This window comes from Myotis davidii, unplaced genomic scaffold (genome assembly GCF_000327345.1).
Source record: "Myotis davidii unplaced genomic scaffold, ASM32734v1 scaffold1204, whole genome shotgun sequence".
NCBI lineage: Eukaryota > Metazoa > Chordata > Mammalia > Chiroptera > Vespertilionidae > Myotis > Myotis davidii.
In genome coordinates this window covers 37,444-48,824 of record NW_006294755.1, presented here as the reverse complement: position 1 = coordinate 48,824, position 11,381 = coordinate 37,444, and the positions used below count along the sequence as shown (strand labels likewise).

General features: G+C 53.0%; 2 protein-coding genes and 2 long non-coding RNA genes across 4 annotated transcripts; 3 read left to right on the top strand and 1 right to left on the bottom strand.

The window, feature by feature from the left end:
* Positions 1 to 6: 6 nt before the first annotated feature.
* Positions 7 to 1,921, top strand: SAMD1 (sterile alpha motif domain containing 1; the record flags this gene model as incomplete). Its single annotated transcript, XM_006769189.2, has 5 exons — positions 7 to 21; positions 426 to 720; positions 812 to 908; positions 1,005 to 1,116; positions 1,208 to 1,921. Coding segments are annotated over 5 exons (678 nt in total), but the record flags the coding sequence as incomplete, so codon positions are not given.
* A 1,463-nt stretch (positions 1,922 to 3,384) lies between these two features.
* On the top strand, positions 3,385 to 6,575 carry LOC102771654 (chromosome unknown open reading frame, human C19orf67). The gene is given in 6 exon segments (XM_006769188.2): positions 3,385 to 4,196; positions 4,845 to 4,989; positions 5,116 to 5,216; positions 5,301 to 5,486; positions 5,829 to 5,963; positions 6,401 to 6,575. Coding segments are annotated over 6 exon segments (1,080 nt in total). The 5' UTR covers positions 3,385 to 3,858.
* Positions 6,576 to 6,929: 354 nt separating this feature from the next.
* LOC107184012 lies at positions 6,930 to 10,240 on the top strand. The gene is made up of 2 exons (XR_001514826.1): positions 6,930 to 7,441; positions 9,733 to 10,240. It is a non-coding gene; the product is annotated as an uncharacterized LOC107184012 (long non-coding RNA).
* On the bottom strand, positions 10,064 to 11,381 carry LOC102771451. The gene is made up of 3 exons (XR_435952.2): positions 11,330 to 11,381; positions 10,655 to 10,728; positions 10,064 to 10,436 (listed from the first exon to the last, which is right to left on the bottom strand). It is a non-coding gene; the product is annotated as an uncharacterized LOC102771451 (long non-coding RNA).

The window sequence follows — 11,381 nt, the reverse complement described above, 5'->3', positions numbered from 1 at the left end:
GCCCGCGCGTCTCGGAGCAAGGTGAGCGCGCCGGGTAGGGACGGCGCCGCGCAGTGGGCAGGTGCGGGTGAACTTGGTGTTGGGGGTGCAAGTCTCGGGAGGAACGGGCAGCTTGGGCTTTGTGCGGCTTCCCTACAGATTGAGCGTGTAGCAACCTTGGTAAGTGACTTAATCTTTCCGAGCCTCAGTTTCCTCCGGTGTAAAACTTAACAACAGTAGCGACCTCTTGGGGTTGAGCGAGTTTAGTGAGATTTGGCTACTGGGAGCTTTATGAACACAGAGCTTGGCACGGAGCAATGTGTAGAAGTTAGGCCGTGTTGATATTAAAAGTGGCCGTTAGGTACACCGCTCAGTCCTGGATCCCAGGGACTGGGCCCACGGCCAGAACAGCTGCTAACTTTGCGTGCCTCCCTCCTCGGCACCAGAGAGGTGGAGAAGAGCGACTGCTTGAGAAGGAAGAGGAGGAAGATGAAGAAGAAGATGAAGATGATGAAGACAATGTGTCTGAAGGCTCCGAGGTACCCGAGGGTGACCGTCCTGCAGGTCCCCAGCATCACCAGCTTAATGGTGAGAGGGGCCCTCAGAGTGCCAAGGAGAGGGTCAAGGAGTGGACACCTTGTGGACCTCACCAGGGCCAGGATGAAGGGCGGGGGCCAGCGCCAGGCAGTGGCACCCGCCAGGTGTTCTCCATGGCAGCCATGAATAAGGAAGGGGGATCAGGTAAGGACCGCCTCTGGGTGGGGGAGGGAGCCTGGTCGGGAGGAATCAAGCCCCAAGACCAAGTCACAGGCAGATGCTTTTTCTTTCCCAGCCTCTGCTGCCACTGGGCCAGACTCCCCATCCCCCGTGCCTTTGCCCCCAGGAAAACCAGCCCTACCTGGGGCCGATGGAACGCCCTTTGGCTGTCCGTAAGTTGGGATGTTTGAGACAAGAGGGTGGTGCCCAGGGGTGTGTAACAACCCGAGTAACATCACTGGTCACCGGTTCCCTCTTTTCCAATGCAGTTCTGGGCGCAAAGAGAAGCCCGCTGACCCTGTAGAATGGACAGTGATGGACGTGGTAGAATATTTCACAGAGGCTGGCTTCCCGGAGCAGGCAACAGCTTTCCAAGAACAGGTGAGTTTCCAACCCTCAGCTTCCCTCCTCTATCCCAGGGCAGTGGGGGTCTGCTCTGACCCTGCTCTCCGTCTCTCTCTGTCCCACCCAGGAAATAGATGGCAAGTCTCTTCTGCTCATGCAGCGGACAGATGTGCTAACCGGCCTGTCCATCCGCCTTGGCCCAGCCCTGAAAATCTACGAGCACCACATCAAGGTGCTCCAGCAAGGCCACTTTGAGGATGATGACCCTGATGGCCTCCTAGGCTGAACGTCCAGCCTCACCCCTGCCCCCTACCCTTTCCAGACCCATCTTACCCAAGTCCCCTGGAGTCCAGGGGTTGGACTAGGGACACTCGCAGCCCTCATAACAGATTCCAGTGAGGGGCACCCTTCCCTACTCATCTCTCCCCAGTGTCTCCCCAACACACACATCTGGCATCGAGCACATCCCAGACTTCCTGATGGAGGAGTGTGGGGTGGGACAGGGCCTGCTCATTTCACCCCAGGAGGCCCACCCCCACCCCCAACCTAGGACATTTTTGAAAAAAAAAAAAGAAATGGGGGTTTCCTATCTCCCATAGATCTTTAGTTCAGCCAGATGTTTCCTATATAAATGATTTGTTCTGCCTGTTCATTTTGATGGGTGGCCTTTCTTCCCTCCCCCATCAACCAGGCCCCTCCTTGGTCTGCCCTCAGCCTCCATCCCCTGGGTGGGGTGAGATCGGTGGGTCTTCCCTACTCTTTCTGTTGGTTGTCGCTCCAGCTGGCTGTATTGCTTTTTAATATTGCACCGAAGATTTTTTAAATAAAGTTTTAAAAAAAAGAAAAGAAAAGAAAAAAAGGCCAGGAGTCCCATTTTATCAATGGAGTTGGGGAAGCGGGGTATTGAAGAACCGCACCAGCCTCCTGGGAGAGCCGGGATAGTACTGAATTGTTCTCAGAGGGAGACAGGTAGTGAATGGGGCTGCCTCACAGCCAGCTATAATAGTGATTGCTCCGGGAGGACAGGAATGTTTGCGCAGTTCTATCATCTCCCCATGCCCAGAACAGTACCTGTAACAGTTGGTGCTTAAATGTTTGTTGAGTGACTAGCAGTTAACCTCGGCTTTTGTTTTTCGTGTGTTTTTTAAGGAATTTATTTTTTTTTAATGTGTTTTTATTGATTTAAGGGAGAGAGAGAGAGAAACAATGATGAGAATCACCTATTGGCTGCCTCTTGCATGACCCCTGCTGAGGATCAGTTGTAACCCAGGCATGTGCCCTGCCTGGGAATCCAACCGTCAACTCCCGGTTCATGGGTTGAGGTTCAATCACTGAGCCACACCAGCTAGGCAGCTTTACATTTTCTTGGTTCTCTCTGCAGCCCCAAGAAGCAGAGTTTGTAAAAATCACTTTACAGATAGGCAACTGACTCCCTATGGCAAAGATACTTGCTCAGGGTCACACAGGGTGGGATCCAACACCTGTGAGCACTTTACCCAGAGTTTAAGTATAATTAAAGTATTTGGCTTCATATGTACACGTCTGACAGCCTTGCAAGCTACAAAAACTGTTGGAGCAGGGTCCATGGCAGGACCTCCAAGCTACAAGGTCCTCTCTCCATAAAAGGAACAAGGGATTGGGTTATCAAATGAGATCATCCCTATTAAGTTCTAATGCAGTTTCTCTCAACTGCATTAGTTTTTTAATTTATTTTGTTAACCCTCACTGGTGGCTATTTTTTTCCATTGTTTTTTGAGAGTGGAAAGGAGGTGGGGCAGAGAGAGACTGAGAAACATAGATGTGAGAGACATTGATTGGTTGTCTCTTCCAGGTGCCCCAACCAGGGCTGGATGGACCTAGACCCTTTTGAGGGCTGAGGCTCTAACCACTAAGCAACCGGTCAGGAAAACTCCCATTAGTTTTTTGTTTTGTTTTAAATATATTTTATTGATTTTTCACAGAGAGGAAGGGAGAGGGATAGAGAGTTAGAAACATCGATTAGCTGCCTCCTGCACACCCAGTAGGGATGTGCCCGCAATCAAGGTATATGCCCATCCAACTTGGGACCTTTGAGTCCACAGGCCGAGGCTCTATCCACTGAGCCAAACCCGTTAGAGCTGTGTTTTGTTTTTTGTTTTTTAATATGCTTTTATTGATTTTGAAGGAAGAGGGATAGTAGAAACATGGATGAGAGAAACATGGGTCAGCTGCCTCATGCACACCTTACTGGGGATCAAACTGGAAACCTGGGCATGTGCCCGGAGTCAGTGACCTTTTGGTTCAGAGGTCCGTGCTCAGCCACCCTCCAGGCACTCCCTTAGTTTTTAAAATACAGATTCCGTCCTGGAGTCGGAGGCTCTCAGGGTGGGAGCAGGTGTCTACTTTTATATTCCTGCGCCCCAGGGCTTGAACGCGCTGCAGAGACCGCTTCCTCCCTAGGAAACTGCCTCCAAGAGAAAGGCGGTGGCCCCCAGACCGCACCCCAAAGACATAACCTCCCCAGTGTCGGCCCAGGTCGCCCCCACCCCACCTCCGTTGGATTGCTGGAGCGCGCGCTCAAGCGGACCCCAGCGGCGCGCCCCTCCTACGTGTTGAAATTCAAACGGGGTGAACTCCGCGCGGTGCTCTGCCGCTGGCAGAGCGGTCGAGGCAGGAGTGAGGTGGACGGTGCTGCGCTCCCGTCCAGGGCGAATCGGAGGTTCCCAGGCGGGGTCGAACCCGTGGCCAACCGGGGTGGTGTAGACTTAAAGGTCTCAGATCCCTTCCTCCAGCCCCACAATGGCTACGGAGCAGTGGTTCGTGGAGCCGATCCTCCCCGGCGGCACTGGGGAAAAGCTGCCCCAGGACGACATGGAACCTGGGGCTCAGCCCTGCGGAGACCCCTCGTGGTCGGCGCCCTCTAGCCGACCTGGGGACCCAGTCCAAGTGGAACCGGAGGATGTCCACGGGCAACTGCCCAAGACCTCCCCTTCCACGCCTTCCCCAGAGCCTCTGGCCCCGGGCCCGGGCCCCACACCTCCTCGCCTACCCTTGGACACCCTGTTCAGCCCCATCATGGAACAACTCCGCTACCTGCTCAAGAAGGCGGATGATTTCCAAAGCTACTTGCTCTACAGGTAGTGCTGGACAGAGTCCCAGGGTCCCCGTACATAAGGAAACAGGAGAGGGGTGACTGGATTCCGGCAGGTGGAACACACCAGAGTTGCAAACTTAAAAGCATTAGGAGCTAGAGGCAATGAATGAAGCTAGCTGATTGGGAATCTAATTTGGAAGAGTGATGAGGGCTGTGTGCTATTTGGGGTTAGGGAGTACCTGCTATTGGGCCCCAGTTTGCCAAATCTCTAGGACTTTTTGTTTTTTTAACAGAAGGCTTAGGTTTTGGATCCTGGGCAGGCTAAACAAAACCCATCTGATCCAGATTTGGTCCGCTGGTTACCAGTTTGAGACCAAAAAGGAGAATGTGATTGCAGCCCAAAGAGACTGATTCTGGGGGGGCTGTTTAAACCCTAGGTTTCCCGGTCCCACCTGCAAAAAATAAGCCATGGGACTCAGGTGTCAGCATTTTACCAGGTGTTCCAAATAGCTGTGATGCAGGTTGTCCTGGAAGATGCTCTGACAAAGAAAGATCTGGAGTGGGGGTGGAGGGTGGGGGTGGAGAGGGTGTACCCAAGGTCCAGACCAGGGATAAAAGTGGGAGGCTGAGTAGAATGGGAGAAATGAGGGGTGATAAGAGATCCTAAGCAAAGGTCGTCTTCTCCCTTCAGCAGGGACCGAGTTCAGAAGGAACAGTTGGCAAAGGCCATGCCCACCTTCTTAAAAATGTGTGAGCCCTACTTCCTGTACCTGGAGGCAGCTGCAAGGAGTGTGCCTCCCATCTATGGAGCTCTGCAGGAGCTGGTTCGAAAGGGGGTGTGTGGGGGCAGTTCCCTAAACCCCATGCCCCTTTCGTCATCCCTCAGGCCTCGGGGAGGGAGGTGGAGGGGCACGTGCTCCTGGTAGGCCAGCTAATACTATGATGCCTCCTCTTCCATGCAGCTGTTGGAGATCTCCCAACAGCTGACCCTGCGACTGGAACAGCTGGTGCTCATGTATGCATCGTTTGGGTTTGTGGAACTGGAAGAGACAGACCCCCTAAGGTAATAGGGTGGGAGACTGGGATTGGTAGGGAGTAGAAGGGTCTGGGGCACAACCTCCTTCCCCACTCTCCCATCTCTTCCCAGCATCTCCTGTTTCTTCTGTGGGAGGTTCTCCATCAGTCCTTCCCACGAGGTGTCCATCTTCAGATACTGTGCCCCTGCTGCCTACACCACCAGCCGCTTCCCCCGGTACCTCTATAAGAAGATGCGCTGGAACCTGGAAACTACCCCAGACCCCAGCAGCCGGGGGCAAGATTCCCATGTGGATTAGTGAGTCCCCTTACCAGAATCAAAGTCCCTACCCACTCTATGGAGAATGACAGTATGGGCCTCTGAACCACCACCACTGAGGTGTGGAAAGTCAAACAGGAAACCAAGGACCTTTGAAAGGCCATCCTTGCCTTTTAAAAAATTCATCCCCCAATCAAAATAAAAGTCCTCATCTTAAAAGTAGTCTGGCAGAGAGAAAAGGCCTCAGTATTGTGTCACATCCCTAGCTGAGAACTTGAAGGCAACTTCTGATGAGTTTCTACCTCACCTTCAAAATTAAAGCCCTTAACAGAAGAAGCTAGAAAACTGCTCACTCGTAATTGCTGCCTCTTCCCCTCCCAGCTACTTCCTGTGCTATCGAGATACATGGGAAGAAACAGGCAAGAGTCCGGCCAATTCTTGTCCCCAGATTCAGAAGCTGTGGTCCATCGGCCGATGGGTGCCCCTAGGACCAGCCGAGGATGATCTTTATTCCTGGTAGGAGCTAGGGCCATGGCAAGGCGGGCGTGGGCTCTGGAGGGAGGGGCAGAACCATACCAAAGACCAACTACCCCCCCGCCCAACATTGTTCCCTTTGGTAACAACCATAACATTTTATTATGTTCTGAAAACTGCTTTATGTAAAACCCATTTAGGTCTATACTAAGTAACTAGCCCATTTTTACAAAGAAGGAAACAGGTGCCCAGAGAGGTTGCCTGCCCAAGGGCACACAGCAGCTAGATGATTGGTCAAATGAGGGATGCCTCGTTCAGCCTCCCCGAACCAGTACCCTAGGCTTCTCATCAACAAGGAAACCACTTTTCCCCACCAGCCGAAACAAAGCCTCTTTCAGTCCCAGCCCCTCACCCGAGGGGAGAGGCTCCCGAGAAGCAGAGGGCGCTCACGTCCAGCCTTGTCTGTCCTGGGCCCCCAGGATTTTGTGCCCGCAGCCGTCCGGAGATTACCAGCAGCTGCTGACCATCGGTTTCGAGGAGCCATCTCACATGCTAGCCACCGACCTGCTGGTGCAAATCCTCACAGGCCAGGCAGGCCCGACCCGGTCCCCGAGCGCGGCCGGGCCCACAGCGTAGGACACACAGGGGTCTTGAACCTGGGAGAGGGTAGGAGCTGAAGCTTGACAGTTCCAAACTCCAGGAGAGGGGCAGGGCGGGGAGGGGCTCACTCGTTCTCCGAGGGCAGCTCGGCCTCACCTTCTAAGGGGCCAGGCCGCGCTGGTCCATCCGCACTGGGTCTGCCCCGGCCGCGGGGCCCTGCGTGCGGATACACCATTTTTTGTGTTAAATAAAAGAAAGAGGTCACAAACTCAGAGTCCACTCGAGCGCCGCTCCTCTCCTCTCGGGCGACGAAGCCCCGCCTACCCGCGCAGTCTTCTGGGAAATGTAGTTTTTTGTAATAAAACCGTGTTCCGTGGACCGGCGGACCAGAGCTCTGGGCATGTGCAAAGGCGTACGTGCAGCAAAAAGGGAAGTAGCGGTGCTTGTCAACAACCGGAACCCAGAAAACCGCAACTTTCTGGTAGCCGGGTAGCCAGGAGACTCAACGCCCGTTGGGGGCGGGGGTGGGGGTGTATGTGTGAGAAGGGACCCCCCAGGGTCACGCCCACTTGCCTTCTTTGACCCGGAAGTGATTTCTTTGTAGCGTAAAATACCTTGTTTCCAGATGTGCCCCCGGATAAGAGCTCTTGATTAGTTTCCTAAGAGCCACGATCAGATCTTCTAGCTTTTGGGTCCCGGACCGGGTAGGTCGCAGAACGCCACGGTGTGTCCTGGGCGCAGGTGCGGTGGGAGAGCCGCCAAGAACTACCACTTTGCATCTCCAAAGCCTCACCCAACCTTGGACTGGAAGGGAAACCCGGGCTCAGACCGTTGGACTCACCTGTTCAAAGCTTCGGCGAGCAAGGAGCGGAGCCTGGACCTGAGCTGGGTTCTTGTCATCGCAACTGGTCCCTGGCGAGGTGAGGGGTGCCGTTCCTGGCCATGTGTCACTCAGCTGCCAGTTACCCCCTTTAAACTAAGAAATGCCTTTTGGTCCCCTCCAACCCTGCATTTTCAGAGTCGGAGGAGAGACCTAGAGTCCTGCTTTAATGCTTTGAGCATGCCACTCGCTTACCTAATAGCCCCTGGCGCATTGTATTTATAAGCCCACTTTACAGATGACACAAACGGATGAGGGGTTAAGTGAATCAGAATTGGAGGATGGGGCTCTTTTTTTGGTGACAATTTCTGATTGTATCAAGGATTTTTTAATCCACAGCCCAGGTCCGAATGAATTCAAAGGGGTTCTGAAGCTCTCGGCTGTAGAACTCTATAGACTAGCCTGGTTCAATAGAAATATAAAGTGTGAGTCATGTGTAATTTCAAAATTTCTAGTAGCCACATTAATTTTAAAAGGCCAGACTAATTTTAGTGAAATTTTAATTAACTCAACATCTCCAAAATATTATTTCAACATATAATCAATGTAAGAAATTATTAATGAGCCCGGCCAGCTTGGCTCAGTGTTTGTTTCGACCTATGAACCAGAAGGTTACTCTAGGACTCCCGGTCAGGGCATATACCTGGGTTGTGGGTCTCTCTCTCTCTCTCTCTCTCTCTCTCTCCTTCCTCTCTGAAATCAATAAAAATATTTTTAAAAATAAAGTATTAATGAGACATCTCCCCTTTTTTTGGTACTAAGCCTTTGAAATCTGGTATTTTATACTTACAGTACATCTCAATTCTGATTAGCCACATGCAGCTTTAGACTGTCTCCCATAAGGCAAGTACACAGGCCACTTCAGACTAAAGGTTTCCAGTGGGTGATGGCAGCACTGGGAGAGGAAGGAAACATTTCCTGGGTCCTGTTCCTGGAGAACTGTCTACACCCATGATTCTCCAACTTTAGCATCCCTGAGAATTACATGGAAGTTTTGATCAAGTTTGGGATAGGGCCCAAGCATGTGTGTGTGTTTTTATAATTTTATTTATTTTTATTGATTTCAGAGAGAAAGGGAGAGGGAGAGAGAGATAGAAACTTCAATGATGAGCGAGAATCATTCATCAGCTGCTTCCTGCACACTCCCCACTGGGGATCAAGCCGGTAACCTGGACATGTGCCCTTGACTGGAATCGAACCTGGGACCCTTCAGTCTGCAGGCCAACGCTCTACCCACTGAGCCAAACCGGTTAGGGCAAGCGTGTGAATTTTTAACAAGTTCCCAAGCAGGGCCAGCCTACTTTGAGAACTTGTGGCCTATATCTACATCATGGCTCTCAAACTTGGCTCCATGTTGGAAGCACCTGGGGAGCTTCACTGATGCCAAGGCCTCCCTCAGATTCTGATTTGCCTGGCATAGGGTGCCTCTGGTGATTTTAACTTGCAGGAACATTTAAGAAACAAGGTCCATTCTTAAGCCACCCTGTCAACTCTTTTCATGCTTAGTTCTTAGCTGCCCTTCTGGGAATTAAGAACTGGCTCTGGGTGTTTCCATTTCTAACTTGGCATTGCTGCCCTTCCTGCCTTTCTCTCTCGACCTCCCAGAAGGACTGTCAAGTACGAGGTCAGTGTGCTGCTGATGGGGTCAGGTGGTGGGCTGAGCTGCTGTTGGCCTGCAATGCTGTATGAGCAAGCATTCTTCCATCCTTCGTTAACCATTTGTTGTCCCTATGCAGGTTCCAGCCTGTTGCTAGACTCAGAGTATACAGAGTTGGACAAATCCAGGAGTTTAAACAATGATTCTAAAAATGTTCCCTGAGTCTCAACGGTTTCTGAGTCTCACTGCACCCTAAGAAGCTGGGACACTACAACCACAGAATGTAACTGCAGAGACTTGGGGTGTTCACAGAACTTCAAGTCCATTCAAGGGGAGCAGAGAGAATGAACCACAAGCCCTATTGCAGACAGGTGTTGCTTGCTGTCTACACACACACACACACACACACACACACACACACACTATTTTAAAAGTTTTCTAAATAGTCACAATTATTTAAAGTTTAGTAGGTTCTCTTTTAAAGTCCCAGTTTCCATTGCTTTTGGGAAGCAGAAGCTCTGGCACCACTTAACCCACTCACTGGTAGCACTGCTGTGTTGGAGGAACACTTACCAGCCCGTTGAACCTAGGCATTTGTTTTCAAGCACCCCTCATCTCTCTCCTTCACATTTGCCTGGGGCCACAGGCATGTGAGGTTTGCTATCACTGGCCTTGTGTGCCCTGCGAAGGAGATTGTACCCTCATTTTTTTTTCTTTTTCTCCTCCTTTTGTAGTTATTGTTTACACCCCAAGGGCAGGAACAACCTCTTATCACTTCTGTCTAGCCAGCGCCCAGCGCAGAGCATGCTGCTGGCACCAATAAATGTTGACGAAGTCTGGAAAAGGAGGGCGTGAGGTCATTGATCCGAATGCCGCAGTCTGCGCCCGCGCCGCCAGGGGGCAGAAGGACCCGGGCAGGGCCATGTGGATCAGCAGCCCAGGAACCGGGCGTTCAGGGCACATTCCGCCTTACCGTCGGCGCCGGCGCCTCCTGCTGCTTTCTGCTCCGCTCGCCACGCCCCGCCTCACCCAGACCTAGAGGACCCAGAATAAAATAGCCTGCACTGCCCAGCAAGAAGGGACTTTATTGGGGGATGGGGAAGCCGAGACGGTGACCCCGGTCAAGACCGGACGGAGAGGCTCGCTCGGTTTCCAGTTGGGTGCAGAAGGGCTGGACCGTTTCATTGGTTAGGTGGTTGTAGTGGTATTTGCCAATGGAAAATAACAGTTTTGTAGCAGAAACGAATCAGTTTCACAAAATGAAGTTCAAGGATGGGCTGGTAGGCTTCATCTTCCCTAGCGCAGACCGCGGGTCCCTCTTCGGGACGTCTGCTTATCCCGAGAGCACGCGTGGGCTCCTCTTGTCCGGTCCTCTGACGGGCATGTTACTTTCGGCCGGGGATCCCAGCCTGCTCTAACCTCAAGGCTTCCGCTCCTCCTGGGAAGAAGGGCCAGTCAGAACACCCAGGAGTGGGGTGGGGCGGGGCGGTTTGGGCCCCAGGACCACCTCCTCCTCGGCCCGGAGCCGCTCCCGGAACTTTGTGTCCTCCCCAGAGGGACTTCCCCGGGGGCGCGGGGATGCGCTTTCCTCGGACCGGAGTCCTGGTGCCGCGGGGGCGTGTGGTGGGGGAAAGGCGGTGATAAAGGGGAACCCACCTGCTCCAGGCCGTTCTCGGAAGCCTTTCTGCGGGGAGGCCAGATCACCGCCAGCTTTCCATCGCCCCTGATCGCTGCGGGGAAAGGGGCACTCAGCCGGGGTCGCTCCTCCTCTCACCAGCTGGAGGCGCCGGGACAAAGGAGGCAGGCCGCACCCCTTAAACACAATATAAAAAGTTGTATAACAAAAGGATATAAATGTTTTTATTTTTGCTATTTTCCTGAGGACTCATAAGAAGGCTTACACACACACACACACACACACACACACCACCGTCTCCTGGAAGCCTCTATTCTGAGGGAGGAGGGACGCAAACCCAGAGTGGGGAGGCAGGGACGCGAAAATTCAGGACGACCCGGGAGTGGCGGAACCCAGGCAGGGTTCCCTGGGACCTCCCCCCCCAAAAACGGGAAGACATCTGGAATCTTCCCTTCCCCCACCACGATCCTAGGTGAGGTGTATCTGGGATGACCACTCCCATGAGGGAGTGAAGCACAGAGAGTGGGCAGCCCAGAAGGGGTGAACAGGGAACGGAAAGTTGAGAGGGGGCCCCCGGTATCTGGGAACCAGGGGAAAACCCCCAAAGAGCCAGAAAAGGGGCCACTGGAGTTGGGCAGTCAGTGAGAGCGGCTGGAGCCCTGGGGAGCCCCGGCGGCCCGGCGCGGGTGGCTTACCCATTAGGCTCGGCGCGGGCTCTTGACCTCAAGCGATGCCATAGACGCTAAG